General features: G+C 42.1%; 1 protein-coding gene across 1 annotated transcript; it reads right to left on the bottom strand.

Moving 5' to 3' along the window:
• Positions 1 to 701: 701 nt before the first annotated feature.
• Positions 702 to 15,291, bottom strand: MC2R (melanocortin 2 receptor). The gene is made up of 2 exons (XM_082235190.1): positions 15,132 to 15,291; positions 702 to 3,864 (listed from the first exon to the last, which is right to left on the bottom strand). The coding sequence occupies exon 2, from the start codon at positions 3,756 to 3,758 to the stop codon at positions 2,769 to 2,771; it is 990 nt and encodes a 329-aa protein (XP_082091316.1). The 5' UTR covers positions 3,759 to 3,864; positions 15,132 to 15,291; the 3' UTR covers positions 702 to 2,768.
• Between the last annotated feature and the right edge of the window lie 3,088 nt (positions 15,292 to 18,379).

Raw genomic sequence — 18,379 nt, 5'->3', positions numbered from 1 at the left:
TTGAAAACAACACTAGAAGTCTTTCATTTTTAGAAATGAGATGACTATCAGGCTGCACAGAGGTTTTATTATGCATTGTGTGTGGAACAAGGTGCCTGGAGAAGTTCTTCACTGATTCTCATAAAAGCAGAATTTGGGGTCAGTCAACAAAACAGATTAGCAGTAGTAGATTGAGGGCTGACAAAGGAAGCACTTATTTCCACAAGGCTTAACAAATGTATGGGATTCATTGCCAGAAGATGTGAGGAACGATTACTGTCTTAGATTATTGTAAAGGTTTATTAGGTGAATTCCTGCTTGTGGGCTTCTCAGATGCATGTGGTTGGCCACTCTGGGAAAGAGGGTTCTGAAATGGATTGATCCAGCAAAGCTGTTTTTAATTGAAACAATAATTACACGTATTCCAAGTAAGCATTAAAAAGAAAGATAATTACAAAGATCCAAATAAACATGGGTAGTCAACATGGTTGCTTTCAGATGCTGTTGGACTCTAACTCTCATCCTCCTTGACTCTTGACCATGCTGACTGGGGCTGATGGACTCCAACAACATCTCGAGGCTACACCTCCATTAAAGTGTATGAGCTGAGAGAAGCCTTGGAAGAGGTAAGCACAGAACATTCTGGAACAGAAAATCACAGTATGTGCTATTCACATTCATAGCAGGAGAACACTGCTATGCAGCCTGCAAACATGGGGATATGAGTTCCGTGATTTGCTGGTTGGCACTGACTTCTCTTCCCTGGCACCTTTGCTGGGATCAGCTACTGGGATATGTGGTTACCAGGGCATCAGGTCTGAAAACATCAACAAGGACCTGACTAAGCTAAACGTGTCAGATTAGAAGCAATCTTTCAGGAGTGACACTCTAGATATGTGGTGATACGCCAGAAGAACAACACAGGAGATTTGACATCACATACAGTACACCTCAGGAAAGGTACCCATGTTAGTCTGTTGCAGCAAGAGTCACATGGCACTTTAAAGACTAGTCAATGTATATTGGCATAAACTCTTTCTTGGAGCACAGCCCCCATCATCTGATGTACGAAATGTTGTCCTCAGTTGGTAGCTATCTATATTTATACAGATATTGAGGGAAATTATACAAACAGTAGGGTTAAAAAAAAAAAAGCACAGCGGCCATTCACAACAGTAGTACAGTAGTTGGTGGCAAGTACTGTGCCTATTTCCCTAAGTTGAATGTTGCTAGACAAAATGCTAAGTTCACAGTGGATGTTCCTGCGTACACTGTCAGAAGTAGAACTTTCATACAAGTTTAGAATACGGAGTTCAGTATTCAAATGTCTGACATTACAGATGATTTCAGAAATGCCTAAAATTAACCATGTTTTTAGATCCTGCTGTTGAAGTAGTGTAACTAATTGTAATTAATAGAAATCACATTAATGCGTTTTATAACAAGACAGAGCTTTTGATGACTAACAGCTGTCTTCAACTAAAAAACATTTGTTCCCTGGATGATTAAGTCTAAATTCATTTCTATCTTTTCTACTGAAGCTTTTCAATCAATGAACTTGCACCATTTTCTCATTGTTGCCTATTTTAGTTTAAAACTTAACTAAAATATCTTTATATCTATGTGCTCACTTCAGTAGCACACACACTAAAATTGAAACAATACAGATCTATCTAACATTAGAGTATGCAGTGTAGGTGTGTATATGTGAAATCTATGGACTCTGGACTAAGGACTCAGCCATGTATAGATGCACACATTCCCTCCTCCTCTCCTTCCCTCAATCCACACACATGACTTAACACTTCCTGGTTTGTCAAGCCATACTTTGCCGTGATGAATAAACTGGCATACTGTGGTTTGAACAATCCCTCCAAATCAAGTTTGCAAATCAGAATCCAATCGTGCGCACACATGACTAATTTCTGACCCCCCACAAACTGTATCCAAGCTAGCCTCTCCTGAACATGGTGCCCTCTGAACATCTTGAAATGCAGCCCCATCCAGTACGACTAAGGGTCAGAGATGGTAGGAGCTGTAGTTCAAAATATCTGGAGGCAACGAGGTTAGGGAAACACGATCTAAGTCATGTCTGTCACCACTTTATTCACCCTCTTCCTAAACTGAATCTCCTATGAAGATATCCCCCCCCCAGTTGCTGTGTTAGCCTAGCAGCAAAAAGATAATGGTGGTGCTTTGGAGACTAATTGATTCATTATGACCTGAGATTCTGTAGGCAGCAGTGTATTCCAGCAAGGCTGATTCACATGTGGTCTAGAAGCATAATTCAGCCACCTGGCAGGGAACTGAAGAGAACCTGTGGTTCACATGCTGTGCATATAGCTTCTAATAAAAACCAGTGTCTATGTGAGAGAGAATGCATAAGCCCAAGGTTCACTGCTGTATCCCACTGTGTGGCAAAGTAGCCTTCAGATGTCAACATCACATTATTTTTGAGATACAGTGATACCTTGGTTCTCGAACTTAATCCATTCCGGGAATCCTTTTCATTCCCGAAACGGTGTGAAAACCAAGTTGCGGCTTCTGATTGGCTGCAGGAGCTTCCTGCCTTCAATCAGAAGTCATGGAAGCTGTGTCGGATGTTCGGCTTCCAAAAAACGTTCACAAACCGGACCACTCACTCCCGGGTTTGCGGCATTCAGGAGCCGATTTGTTTGGGAGTCAAGCTGTTTGAATACCAAGGTACCACTGTACTACAAGACAAAGCAAATGGTTCTATGGCAGTGCAGCTCTGGTTGCTCTGCATGCTGTTTTTGAAGTTCCAGTGGCTAAGTCCAGCTTGGCTTCCGGCAGCAGAACAATCTCTTAAATGTACTTCTCAGCTCTGGACTTCGAAATGCATAAATCATGGGGTCAATCACAGCATTGCACATGATCAGTATACCATTCACGTGAAAAATGGACGCATAGCAAATGCAATAAGGGTTTTGTGGGCAAAATGCCATCAGAAGCATATGAAGGACAAAAGGGGCCCAGCAGCAGAGAAAAACCCCAAGTAAGACAGTTAAAGTAATGACTCCTTTCATGTTAGCTCTCTGGTGAACCGAGCTGGTAGGCTGCAAAGCAATCTTCTTGGCATGAGAGCGTGCAAGCAGGAACATATGAATATAGAGGCTGAGGATAAAAATGAGCATGAAACACAGGAAGACAGAGAAGGACACAACAGTAGCTGTTTCATGGGAGAAAATGACCACTGCGATGCCACTCCCAGCGCAGAATGCCCAAATGACCACCAAGATCACTAAAGTACGCTTCATTGTCATGATGTTATGGTACCGCAGTGCGTAGAAGATGGTTATATATCTATCAGCTGCAATGGCTGACAGACTGAAAATGGATCCCAGTAAAGATAGAATAAACATGAAATCTAAAATATCATCCATTGTTTTTTCCAAGGCTCCCTGACATGTTAGGTATCTCATCTTGCAGAAGATGATGAAGACGATGTTCTCCAGAGTCTTGTACAAACTCCCCAGCATGTCTGAAACAGCTAAGCTGCAAATGAAAATATACATGGGTGAATGCAGGTTCCTATTCCTCCCCACTGCTATGAGCACCAGCAGGTTTTCCAGTACTCCTAGAGCAGCAATGGTGAAGAAGATTTCTTCTGGCACAATGACTTTTGCACAGTCGGAGGTGTTCATTGAGAGCTCACTGTTGTTTTCCGCTGGAGGAGCATTTGTCTGTCCCAGAAGCCTTGTTGTTTCAGAACCTCGGTCGATCTTCATTGTTGCAACCTTTGGTGAGGGAAGATGCATGAGGTTGAACCCACATATATTTCAGTACTCACTGTGGCTTGACCTTCTGCAACAGCCAATGTGTCCAGCTGAGCATCTTGTTATGGTGATATCATTCAAAGTAAACCTGGAAAAATGGTTAACCAATAAGGAATGTGAAACACCAAAATGAAATAGACAGAAAACTTAGACTGAGTTCACATATATTGACTAGAGAATGTAAGCATTCTGCAAATATTGTTCTTGGCTGCTACTGGGAGTTGCCTGCTCCCTAATCCATGTATGACTCAAGCTTGAGAAGAAGCAACAGAACCCACATAGCTCAGAGCATTATGGTTGGCTTGGCTCACTCTGCTGAAATCCTAGCTGTTGCTGTGAGGTGTACAGTGCCCTGATCAGATATTCATCTGGGACGTGTGAGAGCAAAACTGTGTAAAGGAATAAATATAGAGGAGTAAAAATATTTTCCAAGTAATTGAGGCATTGTGCTCTAGCCCACGTCAGTAAGATGGAAAAAGCCACAAAGGCTGTGTATGCATTACTGTCTTAAACCACAGCAAGGTCATCCTTTTCTCAATTCGGATCAAAGCTGGTCTAGGGGAAAATGCATCAAAACACGGCATTTAATAAGATATGATAAGATTGATAGAGGATATATGTGGATTCACATGTGTTCACTGCTTCCTAAACTAGCAGGGGGAAGCACAGTGGATACAGAGCAAACTATCTGGCAAACCAGGGGTAGCCAAAGTGTGCATTCCAGATGTTGCTGGAGTCCCATTCCCATCAGCACATGGCCACTGTTAAGGGATTGTGGGAGTTGTAGTCCAACAACTTCTGGAAGTCACCGTACATACGTACATAATATATTGTTACAACTAGCCAACTATTCCGTTGTTAGGGAGATGGTTAATAGATAATAGTTAGGGAGATGGTTAATAGAATAGTCAGCCAACGTCTCTTGAGGTAAGGGATGGTGAACCTGTTTTCCTTCAGATGTTGTGAGACTCCCATATAACTCCCAGCAACATTTGGTGGGCCAGAGGTTTCCCATCCCTGGGAATGAATTGTTTGGAGGTGATCCAATAAGATTGAGATCTTATCTTCACTTTCCACTGTCCACACATTGTGAAGAAACATTCATAGAGAAGAACCTGCTATCTGTGTTGAACCTGATAAATCCTAGGAGAAGCCTAAGCAGGCTCCCCTCTAGGACATGGCATGCCCATTGGCTCTTTCAACATGTAGGGATGCAATGTTGGGAGGACAGGACCGGGGACCATGGCCCTACTCTGCCCTCATGCTGTTAGTTGATTGTGTGCGAATCTCTCTCTCTCTCTCTCTCTCTCTCTCTCTCTCTGTACACATGTGTATGTATACATATTAGTATATTGCATATGTGTGAATATCTATCACCTCACTATTATAGTGATCGTTTACTGGAGAAAGTTACCATAAAGCAAATTTATTATTTTCTTTCTTTAATAATGAACCTTTCTCAGATGCTGCAATTTGAAAAAAAACACCAGAAATTAGCCTGCTAATATAAACCTCACCCCATCACAGAGCAGTTACAAGAAACACCATGGAAGATTGACAGGCAAATGTCATTTCTCACATGATCTCACTAACCCAATTTCAGGGATAAAAAAAATCCTTATGCAAATGTGTTAAAACTTCATATCCTGAGACTTATGATATTGATTTAATGAAAAGAAGAAAATATTTGCATTAGGCATAAGTAAACTGCACAGGAAGAAATGGCCAATTCTGCATGTAGGTGGAAGCAGATTTTAAAGCCACGCAGAGGCTGATTCTGTGCATGTTCAGTCAGAAATAAGTTTTACTGATCTTGATGGTGCTCCCTACACTGAAACTCTAGGGCAAGTTTATATGATCACAAGTCTGCAGTCTGAGGCTCAAAAAGGTTGGATGAAAATGTTTTCCCTTTCCCTTCCTGGCAAGCTTCAGCATCTTTTTATAATCCTGGCACTTCTTACATGGCTGATGATATTATTAGAAGCAAATTATATGAACAAACATTGGAGCTGCTACAGAAATTAATACAATATTTATTGCTACACAAACCTCCAGTGTTCCTTGTTTACATTTGCTGGATATCAAATCTGTAAATATTGATGTCTGCAATTTAACGATGCCATCTGGCTGATCACTTGCAAAACCTTCATTAGGAGCAAATTGTACATTACATGCAAACTTGTGTAACAAAGTCTATGGCCAATTTCAGGGATTTTGTTGTTTGTTTCAAAAGCAACTTTGAGAGAAAATGTGCTTTCCCCTTTCCATAGAGAAATGGCAGGGGAGAAGGTGTTGAACCCATTGCCACCATTTGTCTGGGCAAAACTCGAATTGTTCAATACTGGAATCCTAGGGGGGCAGGGAGACAGTGGAGATGGGATTAAGGTGGAAAAGAGCAGCCAGGGAAAAGATAATGCATCGTTCTCCCTGCTGCTTCCACCTGCGAAAAGTGTCCCTCCCTCAGGAAATAGAATAATTGATTTAGGTATAGTATTTCTTAGTTCCACAACAACTACTATTCTCTGGCTGATGCACAGTATATGGTAACGAAAACAGCAGGAAAACCATAACATTTAAAATGCAATTTTAAAAAGTGGTAGGAAAACAAATCAATATAAAACAGAGAAAACAGAAACCATGTCAGCAGCAAATAATCACAGGAATAAAACAGGGGTAAAAAAGATGAGATTTAAAGGGACGTGGGTGGCGCTGCAGGTTAAACCACAGAGCCTAGGATTTGCCAATTAGAAGGTCGCGGTTCGAATCTCTGCGACGGGGTGAGCTCCCATTGCTTGGTCCCTGCTCCTGCCGACCTAGCAGTTCAAAAACACTTCAAAGTGCAAGTAGATAAATAGGTACCACTTCAGCGGGAAGGTAAACGGCGTTTCCATATGCTGCTCTGGTTCACCAGAAGTGGCTTAGTCATGCTGGCCACATGACCTGTAAGCTGTACAGCTCCCTCAGCCAATAAAGCGAGATGAGCGCCGCAACCCCAGAGTTGGCCACGACTGGACCTAATGGTCAGGGGTTCCTTGGCATTCTTCTTACCTTTACCTTTTAAGAATAACGGGACTTCACCTTGCAGCAAAATCACATGAAAGAAGCCTCTTTGGCAGCGGCGGAGTATGCCTGCGCTGCCCAGGGAGGAACTGCTCCTGAGGGGCGCGGGGCACGGAGGGTGCCCTCCCAGCTGCGGGATAGCTGCTCGGGTGCAGAGAGCAGCGCACGCGCCCTGCAGCCTGGGGCGGAGCCAGCTGGGGCAGGACGCTTCGTGGGGCCTCTGAGGAGTCTGCCTGCCTCCTCCCAGTCAGCCGCCCTACAGATGAGGGGGAGGGGGCGGGTGGACCGTTTGGGGCAGTGCGGAGCCTGAGGGCGCCAAAGCCAGCAAGTCATTCCAAGAAGAGAAGCGTGGCTTGGGCGCACTGAGTGCCGCCCGGCATTTTGTCACCTGCCTCCTCCAGCCGGGAGCATGGGGCAAGGGTGCACTGCCTGCCCGTGACTTCCAAGCCTCCCCCCACTCAGGAGTCAGGGGAGGTTTGGGAATCCCATCCTGAGCTGTCAAAATGAAGGGAGAAGACTGCCAGCAAAGAGGCGCAGCTCCCCCTTCCCTGGCAGCTTGGGGATGGTAGGCTTGGGAGTTGTGGGGCGGTGCGCTGAATGTCACCTCCCCCCCAGGGATGACACCCCGGGCAGGCCCCCTTGCTCCGCCACTGCTCTGCTCTCCACCATATAAGAAGAATGCCAAGGTGGGGAGCTGGGAAGGAGGAGCAGAACTTTGTTTGCTGGGAGCTCCAGCTTCCACTCCAGGGCTAGAATCACATTGCTTGAAGGATGTGCTGGTGGAGAGAGGAGTAAACAGCTGTGTGCTGTTTTCTGTGTCTCTCTTTACCAGCAGTTTGTCTTGCGTGTGCCAGTAAGTCATGTGGGACAAATGTATCAAATCAAAAACTTGGGGCACTCACCCTGCTACTGCGGAAACCAGCCCCAGACAAGCAGGCAGATGTTGGCAGGCAGACAAGGGGGAAACAGATCACTGAATCAGGCCCAAATCAGATTGTGGGAAGGGGGTGGCGGCTTGCACAACACTAGAAACAATGCCTCTTGCTTGCCAGGTTGGAAGACAGAGATATGTGTGTTTGTGTAGAAATCCCTGAGTCTTGCATGTCTGGAATGTGCCCTTTTACGAAGGTGAGAGCCGCATTTGTTGCTCTGCCCACTTTTCCTCTGTTCAACTCTGCATTTTGCCTCCAGCGCCAACCACTACTAGAATGCAGTCCCCAGAAGATTGTTCATAAGATAATCTGAAAATGGCACCTCACTCCTCTTTAATAGGCTATTTTGCCTTGGGGCACATGGAGACACGTACTGCTCATGTACTAGTTTATTGGGCTCCATGATCTCATGAATTTAAAAAGCCAACAGGCAAAGAAATACAAGAAGCAGAGCTGCCAATTTTGAGACACTTAATATAAGTATCCCATGAGATTCCCTATCTATCGCTCAGTTTTAATACAGACTAGAAATGAGGTTCAATAAGTTAAGAGGTCAATAAATCCTGAAAATAAGACACTGGGCTATGTGTGAAAATGGAAAGGCACTTGTCCCCTGAGGCCATGTCAGTTCAAGTGACTCAGAAAAGGTTTAGGACTATAAAGGCAGCAATGTACTTTAAATCACATTACTCTGAAAGCTGTTTATTTGAATGAAACCAGCTAAAGCTGCTGTTCAACAAGGTTAAAAAGCATACCCACAGGCAAACAAATTAATAAAGCATTGCTCTCTTCCCCTCCAACACTACTGGAGCTCTGTCAGTCAGAATCAGCATAGCCAATGGTCAGAGATGTCGGGGGAGATATATAGTCCAACAACACCTGAAGGACCAGATATTTCCCCATCCCTGATCCACATACTTGAGTGGATAACACCTTAGTACTGATACATTACCCACCACAAACATCAGAACTGGGGTAGGATTCTGGGACTATGGTAGGAGTCACTCTTATGGCCTTGATCTGGCTTGGTTCACTCCCTATTTACATTTTTTAAATGAGCACATTCATTGCTTTCGCATAATTTATGCCATGCTTCGCTCATATAGTTCTATCCCAAAAATGTATTCAGAAAGTAGAACTTACAGAAAACTCTGAGAACATTTTAAACAATTGATTTCCCCCACCAGCTTTATGTTTTAATTTTCCTAAGTCCTTGCAATTTGCTTCTAGATAATGTGTCATTTCATTGATCTTTTAGTCTCTTCTCATGGTTGGTGGTGCCTGTTGTCAGTTTTTGTTCTTTAGACCTCTAGGCATAGGCTAGATAATGTACGGCTATAATTATGATCTGCACAGTTAGGTGTGAATGATATATTGCAAAATGACTACCTATTGATTACTTTCTCTGCCTTTTCTAGGTATTGCAAAATAACTACAGTAAAGTACTCTACAATGCCAAGGGGATAGATTTACATTGTGAAATATTTCACAAAGATCATATTCTAGTAATATAGTTATAATTATGCTGCATTTAAGAATTGCTTCTTCCTCCATTAGTACTGTATCATTCAGAACATCACCAGAAACACTTGTCCCCATTGACATTGGAGTAAATTGCTCAGCTTGAAAATTTCAGACATGAACCTTCTTCTCACACTTGAATCATCACCAAAACAGCTGGATGCCTGCTGGATGCCTGCATCTGAGAAGGTTCAGGACTTTTGTCATTAGATTTCAGTGGAATTTTGATCACTTCCTATTCTGTTATGAATATAACAGGGCTGGAATAATAACTCAGCTTGGAGGTGACTTGCAGAAGTTGCTTCTGATTGCTCCCATGCAGTGCTGCTTAAAGCACAAGTCAGGCTTTTGAAAATGGCAGCTGAGCTTCCTTTGTCCTAGATTGCAGAGTTAATAGCAGCAATAGATACCTGCATTGCTTTAATTTAATTTCCCCAATATTTCCCATGTATAATTTGAGACATGCATCTTAAAAGCCTTATTTGAACACCCCACACCAATTTTCCAGTGTTCATAATTAAGTAGCTTTTGTACTGATGTGCTCATTCATGACACAACACTCCTCAAAAATCTCATTTCCTAGCCCAAATGAGTTATACTTTAATGCATACTTAATCTCATGAGTCCATCCCACTACCCATAGATTTGTAGCTGATTCAGAAACATATAATAGAGAGCAAATCTGAGTCACTAATTACCTTCTCAGCCTTGGACCTAGTATCTGGCATATCTGAACTTGCTAGCATCACATTGTTTGAATGGCAGAGACATTATCCTGGCAGGACCCAGTTATTCTAATAGGAGCCAGAAAAAGTCTGGATACTGTGACAAAGTGGCAGTAATTTGCCCCAGGTTATCAAGAAAGATCCTTTGGTCAAAATAATGAATTGAATTCAATGCTACTATCATTTCAAATGGAGTCAAGATGAACCCCTGGTATATGCATTACATTGTGCTATGGAAGTTGGAGCAGTAGCATATTGAAACAATTCAGAGCTATCCATTATGTTCCACAAACAGCTGTGTTCATGAATAAGGGGCATGATGTGAAAACAAGAGGGATTGCTGGGGAAAAAAGGACTAGCTGGCAAGCCTGTTACTTATGTGTGGAAATATCAAGTGGGTTTCACACAGATTCTCATGAAGAACAGTTTGTGAACAGTATGGGACACTAGCCGTGCATGAAAGGGAGGGAGGCTCATTTTTGATGGTGATATACTACCTGACAATGTTTATTCCAAGGACATATATTTGCCAGCAAAGGATTTTGGGGGCCCTGGGGCACAGACCAATAGCAACAAAATGGTGGGTTGTGTAAACTGAAAGTACTCTGAAGTGCATTTGATCTATATGGGTGATTCATGTGAAGTGAAAAATGATGCTGCTGTTTGGATAGTGGGGCCTTTGTAAAGCTCAAGTCAGCAACTACCCAACGTCGCTACTCTTTGGAGCAAGCCCTGAAAGGAATGCAAATAGTGTTTCAGGAAAGGGGAGGAGTTAACTACTTCCCATCTTAGCCAGGACTTCCAGAAACATCTGTGTCTGTCATGTCCCCTCACTGCATTGAGCTTCATCTCAGATCAGCACAGTGCCTAGAAACTGGAGGCAGCAGGATCCACATGCCTGCTAAACTTTCATCATTTCATTTTAGGAATATCCTTCAACCCTCTGGTTGTAATAAATTAGAACAGTGCGTCCTTGATGTTGAGCCATGAGTTCATGTGGAACATTCTCTGCTGTACATAAATAATAATCACAGGGAAATCAGTATAGTAAATTAGCTCATTGTTTGAACACCACACAGATTTGCTGTTTGAGAGAGAATTCATTCAGTGAATCTAAGTTGCTGGGAGGTATTTGAAGGGTTCTTATTGCTGATTAGTTTCATACTGTGGTTCGACAGCTATCACAAATGCTTTGTTTAGTTAGCTTGCTGTTCTTTCAAGGAAAGAATATGCTGGAAATATATTCTTAATCATTTTTTAAAAAATCAAGTTATCTATTCTCAAGGCTGCTTTGAATGTACTCTGCTTGCCACCCTCTGTTAAAATAGCGTGGAATGCCTTCCTAAAATGCCACATGCTAGTCGGCCATTCATACAACCATTCCCCTTAAAATATGTAATCAAATCTTTTCTTTTTTAAAAACCAGACTGCTAAGCATTTCAAAAAGGCAAATTAGAAGTTTAGAACTTTCATTGCTATTCACACACAGCTACAGTTCTTAGCACCCTAACAAGCTACAGTTCCCAGGATTTTTTTTGAGGGAAGTAATATGCCTTCAAATAGTGTGTTATGCAGCCATGGTAGCTATTAAGTCTCCATGAAAAACCACAGACATCTTTGCAGTGTTTAACAAAATCTTCCCATCACAAATATATCATCAGTGAGAAAGCATTTCCGCCTTGGAAGTTGCAAGAAGACTGAATTTTGGCTTTTTAAATGTCACTTAATGTTGTCTGTGTGAGCATAGCCGGCCCAAGTGGAATTACTGGAATCACATCTTTAACCTTTTCCTACAGAGAGCAATAAGAATGCTTAGAGTTGAGTATTTTAAAATGCCAAGCTGTGATATATATATATATATATATATATATATATATATATGAGAGAGATGTTTACTGGTGGAAATAGAATATAAATGTAACATCAAAAATTGCAGTTCCGGAGCTGAGGAAACCCAAATTCTTAGTAAAGAATAAGTTATGCAAGCACAACAAGTGTATACTACTTTCCTGCATTCATAGTTAGCATGATTGCTACTTATCTGAATCTGACAGTAAATACCTTAAGAAGCAGGACTTGTTAATAGTTTGTATTATAAGTAGCACAGAAGAGGAATGAGCATGAAGTGGGGACATCTAATATTTCTGGAAATAGTTAACTGGGTAATAATATGCATACAACAACCGTGTAAATCATTAGTGTATGTGCGAGGGTAGTAACATGTCTTGCTTCACTATCTTGGTCCTCTGCAGCCTTCTTCCCACCTCCCCAAAGTTCACCAGGACATTGGCAACTGGCAACGCTAGAATTCCCACAGCAGCTATCTCTTAAATCTGGAAAGCAGAGAGGACATTGTGAGGAGCATCTGTTAGAGCTCTGCACCAGGAAACACACATCCTGTTTAGTTGCTCTCTCCACTAAGGGGTTTTATGCCACATGGGGAACCTGCTTGAGCAAAACGGACTCCTCCCTGCAGACATTCAACCCCCAACACTTGAGGGGCTGCAGGAATGGGGGCAGGAACGTGCAGTAGGGATTGAGCCAACAAACAAATTCATCCCTGCATTCTGCTTTGCATGATGGCAATTGTGTATGTGAGTGATAGACAGAGGGAGAGGGAAAATGAATGACTAAATAGGACTACAGCAGATGATGTGAGGACCTTTGGCTTGCTGAAACTGTAACTAGGTTATGATCAACTCCTTGATAAAGGGCTGTTAATGCAGGCCTTTAGCAATGTCTCCTAGTCCAAAGAAAGAGGAGAAGAAAGTTACAGAAGAACCTAAGACGAGACAGCTGGTTGAGACTAATGGCCCATCTGTTCCAGTATCCTGTTCTCACAGTGGTCAACCAAAGGCCAGCGAGAAACCTGCAGGCAGGACATGAGTACAAGAGCACTCTCCTTTCCTGTGGTTTCCAGCAGTTGGTATTCAGAAGCATTTTGCATCCTCTGACTTTGGAAGTAGAGCATAGATAGCAGCCACTAAAAGCTTTATCTTCCATGAATTTGTCCATTCCTCTTTTAAAGCCATCCAGATTGATGGCCATCCCTGTCTCCCGTGGGAACGACTTCTATAGTTTCACTATGCACTGCATGAATAAGTGCTTTCTTTTATCGGTCTCGACTTCTCCAACATTCCACTTTGTTGGATGTCCACATGTTCTATTATTCTCTGTTTCTCCATGCTGTGAATAGTTTTATAAACTTCTATCGTGTCATCTTTAACTTGACTTTAAATTAAAAGGTCCTAATTGTTGCAACCTTTCCTCAAAGGGAAGTCATTCCATCCATCCCCTTGATCATTTTGGCTGCCTTTCCCAAACCTTTTCCAACTCTACAATATCCTTTCTGAGGTGAGCCAACCAGAACTGCATACGGTATTCCAAATGTGGTTGCAATATAGATTTGTATAATGGTGTTGTGATATCAGCAGTTTTATTTTCCATTCCTTTCCTAATGATTCCTCACATGGAATTTGCCTTTTTTTTTGGGGTAGCTGTCACACAATGGGTCAAAATCTTCTTCAAGTTATCTGTTGTGACCCCAAGGTCTTGTTAGTCATTTAATTTCAGTGGAATTAAGATTTTTTTTTGTGTTCCAATGTGCACCATGTCACACATGTTTACAAGCTGAACCTATAATCTACAGGAAGCGTTAGTTTTATACGTGTAATTATCTTATAGCTTGTGAAACCAAGTGGACTCTGGTTCACAAAAGTGTATGTATGCTATAATAAATCTATTAGATGTTAAGTTGCCACAAGGCTATTCGTCATTTGGACTCAACAGGCTAACTGAGCTACCTCTGTGGATGCTATTTATGAAGAAGCAATCAAATATTCAACCCTGAAACCACGGCCTTAAATGGTAGAATCCAGGGGGTAAATTATATCTTTTGATTTATTGAATGCATTAACTAACTGCCTCTAAGTTTACAGTCACAAAGTAGTATGAAAGAGAAAAATAAAATACTCAGTAGTGAGGCTACTGGAGTTGGTTTTCTGCCTCACCGTGTAATATCAGGTGCCTCATTAGAAGGGTGGTACAAGTCATTCTCATTTTCATCTAAAAGAGGATTTCACCGTTATGATACAGATTTTTCTCTCTCTCCTCCAAACCTACTACTGAACAAGAAGTCAAAGCAGTGAGTATCTCTGCTCACTAGAGAACAAAGTTTCTGACTTCAGATCATGAGGGAATCATATAACTTCATAGAATAGTGGCCACACATTCCAGTCTGCCTCCCCTCTCTTTCAAAATTGTTTGATCTCCAACTTTTAAGTACTTGAAGGTGATGTGAAGAACTCTCTGCACATTCCCAAGGGGATTGTAGCTTCCAAGGCATTATGCCACCTCGTTTCCGGCTTGCCTTCTGCCCGTACATAAATCATTGACATTTAGGAGATCCACAAGGAACAAGGGGAGCAGAGTTGTAGGGTTATGGAGTAGGGAGATTGGTTGCAGCAATGAGCAGCTCAAGGAAATAAATGTAAAAGAGTTTCAATAATGTTGCCATTTTCTGGTGGAGTTCAATCGCGTACTGTAAAGTTAAGGTTGTGCAATGAAAATTGGTTTGCAGTTCTTGTGCCGTAATCCCACTACCCTGTCCTCCCCAAATTGGACTTTCTGTGATAAGAAAAGTGATGGAAAAAATGTGTGAAAATGTTGTTTGATGCAGCATCAGCTAACCTCATCGCAAACAAATTGAATACTCAACAAATAGCTGTTAAAGCTGTTGTCAGAATGAATGCTCTATAAACAGGTTATCTGGAAGCAACTCAGTAGAGTTGGGTCGATGGTTCAGCACTGTCTCTGTTGCACTGCAGAAATAATTACGTAGTATAATTCTCCAGAAATCTTAGGAATCATTTTGTAAATGAAGGCAGGCTCAGCTCCTACATGTAGAGCAATGCAAATTGTACACTTCATGTGATACCAATTTCACGTAGAGAAGTGAGCTGGCTAGCCAGAAGGTCTGCAAAAAGATTCAGATGCCCAGCTCCATGTGGACCCAATTGCAGAAAGGCCAAGAAAGTAAATGGAGAGATGAAACAATAATTTCAAAGAGAAGCGTGGGGAGAAACACAATAAATATTTCAATTGAGATTTATACATACCTTCCAGTGATCGCAGCACAGATTTCACAAAGGACAGGGAAATGTCTGTAACAGGACTTGCTGGAAAAAGGAATTTGTGAAACATTCACAGAGGTGAAGAGTCCTTATCTCAAACTCTTCTACAATTCAGTACTTTTTCTCCCAAGCAAAAGAAGCAACACATAGGTCAGCATGATGGCAACTGCTAGGAGGGAAATTGTTTGTAAAAAGTGAACAGTTCCCTTGCGTAAGAAATAGATGAGAACATCTAAATCAGAGAGAAAGGCAATGGTTGTGTTATTGCAGCCTTGAAGAAACGTCATTTAAAAATAATTTATCTGCTTTGTGCCAAACAACTCTATGGAGTCAAAGAAAATAGAAATCTAATTAAGACCAGCCTGGCATGGAGATAAAGAAGGGGCAAAGTTTCACTTGCTTTGTGTCAGTGTGTATGCCTGTTGTTAAAAGCCCAGGAGGAAGACAAGTCCCAGGCGCCTTTCAATGTGACACAGCAGCTGCGTCTCCACGCGACTTGCTGCCATTGCTGGGGCTCTTCTTGTCCAGTATCCCAATGGCCAGTGGGAGACATCATGTTTTCTCCCACCAGCCATGGGATTTGAATCAGGCCCACCTGCAAATTTGACCAATTGTGGGGGGCCCTGGGGGTGGAGCTGACTAGAGACTCCTGTTGCCCCCTCAACGGGCAGTGAAGTTGGTTTCGGATCGCCCATCCTCCCTCGTTTGCATGTTTAGATCCACCCAGAGGAAATTGTGTGGGTCTGTGGTGTGGAAGTATCAGTTGCTGTATTCAGGGCCAGGGAGGAATTTTTCCTCCAGACAAACTGAGCCTGTCTGGTTGTTGTTGTTTTTTTTTTTTTGGGGGGGTGTTGCTTTTTTGTTTGCTACCTCATAGCACAACTTTGGGCAGACAAGGAATTGGGCATGAGCCTTAGTCATGGGTGGAGGGGGTGGGTTTGTAAGCCACTGCTTTTCCACGTCCAAGGAAATGGGGTATCCATTTTCGGGGTCCTAGGGGAGGTGCTTCTGTCTGAGTATGGATCTAGACACAGGTTAAAAACACTGTAAGTCAGAAATTAAATCGTTACAACAATAGAAAAAAAAAAGTCTATGTAAAAAATCCATATAAACTCCTTTTTGCTCTCTGGTGTTAGATGTTTATAACGCATTCAAAATATATTATTGTGACGAATGTAGATGAGTCCCAGATGCACAGACAGGCCACAGCACTCCCCAAGCTGGCAATCCTGATGATTGTTCCCATTTGATGTATGTCATAGGGCAATCCTAACTGAGGACCGACCCCAATGCTAGCCAGCCAGCCAGCCAGCCAGCCAGCCAGCCAGCCAGAGATGGGCTGGTGATTCCAGGATACACTCAATGCCTAAGCCCACTTATATTTGTAATCAAAAAAAATTGTGGCCTGTTAGGTTCCAAGAACAGTGTACAGTGGCTATTTTGCTTCCACACCCCCAGCTTCATGGGTGGCAGGCTCCCTGGGCTTGGGCACGCAAGCAGAAAAGGTAACAACTCAAAGTTTAATCAAACTACAAAGAAAAATCCTTTTAGCTGGTTCATGTGATGTACTAAGCCAGTCCTTATGTGGAGGCTCACATACTTGTTGTGAAGCTTGCTGGAGTGGATTGGGGTGGTGGTGGGCTAAAAAGGCCCACCGTTGTTATCTCTCCATTTGAAAAGTGATTTCATCTTACAGATTAAAGTGCTTTGCCTCTAATGCTTTTGCACAAAGCCTCCCACGTTTTTGTTCACCCAGCAAATATTTTAATTCATTTCTGTTCAGCTCTTCAATAATCATGCTTCTGTCAAAAAGCTTCCAAAGATAGCTTTCTCCTCTGATAGCAACATTATTTTCAGCTTCTTATTTATTTTATTCACAGCTCACTCCGTTCCCAAGGAGCCTCTGTTCAACTTCCAGGAGTTTCTTATCCAGCCATTAACAGGGCCAAATTGGCTTTGGCAGTAGAACAGTAGCATACATACCTTCAGACCAGGAATGGAGGGATATGTAAATGTCTGTTCTCCCTGTTTTTCATTTTTCCAATCATAAATTCAGTTCTCCTCATTTCAGCAACAGTTTGCAAATTGCCTTAAAAATCATTTTAAAAAATGCTAAAAATCTGTCAGCATTTTAGTGCAGATTTCTCCAAAAAGCACATTTTTGCAATCATTTTCTTATAATGTGCATTTTTGTATGATATTTTCACCAGTGTGGTCATTTTTATGCATATTTCAGCATAATGGTAAACACTGCTTGATTAAAGAAATGGATCACAAAATTCAGAGAAGTGCGAATTTTGAGAGATGACTGTGTTTTGGTTTTCATATTTTGAAAAAGGTAGATTTGATTGCTTCGGCTTTAAATGAGAATTGAATAAATTTTCTTCTTCATCCCTACTTCAGACTCATCTCTTGACACAAGAGTTAAAACAATGTTAAACCAGGCTTGGTAAAGAAGTGCTGGAAGTCTGAGAGGGTGTTTAACCTTTTCCCACAATGAATGTCCTTCCTAGATCTATCCAACTATAGCTTGGTTTTTTGTTTTTTTTTAACCTGCAGCAAATAGCATCTTCTGGGAAAAGGTTGAATACCCCCCTCCCTGCAGCATGGTTGATTTGGGTTAAGAAAGAACATGCTTTGTGATAAACACACAAAAAGAATAAAAAAATTCCTTCCAGTAGCACCTTAAAGACCAACTAAGTTTTTTTATTTTGACTATGGCAGACCAACACGGCTACCTATCTGTAACACAAAAAGAAAAATGCTTTACTGTAGTTTGATCCAAAGATATTTTTCATGGACATCTCCTCCACATTTTAAAAAGTGGTCCATAATTTATTTTTCAATACTGGTGGGTGAGGTAGGAATTATGTGCATCATTACCACCATCTTCCTATGTATCCCTCAATCTTTCAGTTATTTTTCTCCTATTTACTTGTTAATTTAGTCAACTGTGCCTTATATAGTTTGCACATCCTGGCAACTGATTCTTACTTCAACTACACTTAAGGTCAGCAGGCTGACTTAGGGCAGGCCATGTGGTATATACACAGCTCTATCCTCCTAGCATCTTGCTGCTGCTCTCCACCCCACCAGTGGTTGTCATCAGAGGCAGACAGCTCACTTTGCCTAATGGCAGAGCTAGGCCTGGATGCTGAGCACAGGTTGGTTGTTGTCCTCTCTATGGGCTACCTCTACCAATCTCTTTCTCTCATTCTGTGGCCTTCATTCAC

This window comes from Podarcis vaucheri, assembly GCF_965113315.1.
Source record: "Podarcis vaucheri genome assembly, chromosome: 8".
In the NCBI taxonomy this organism is placed as follows: Eukaryota; Metazoa; Chordata; class Lepidosauria; order Squamata; family Lacertidae; genus Podarcis; species Podarcis vaucheri.
This window is presented reverse-complemented; position numbering and strand designations above follow the sequence as displayed.

Excerpts from the sequence above, each read along its gene's own strand:
- MC2R (XM_082235190.1), bottom strand. The coding sequence starts at position 3,758 with ATGCATCTTCCCTCACCAAAGGTTGCAACAATGAAGATCGACCGAGGT.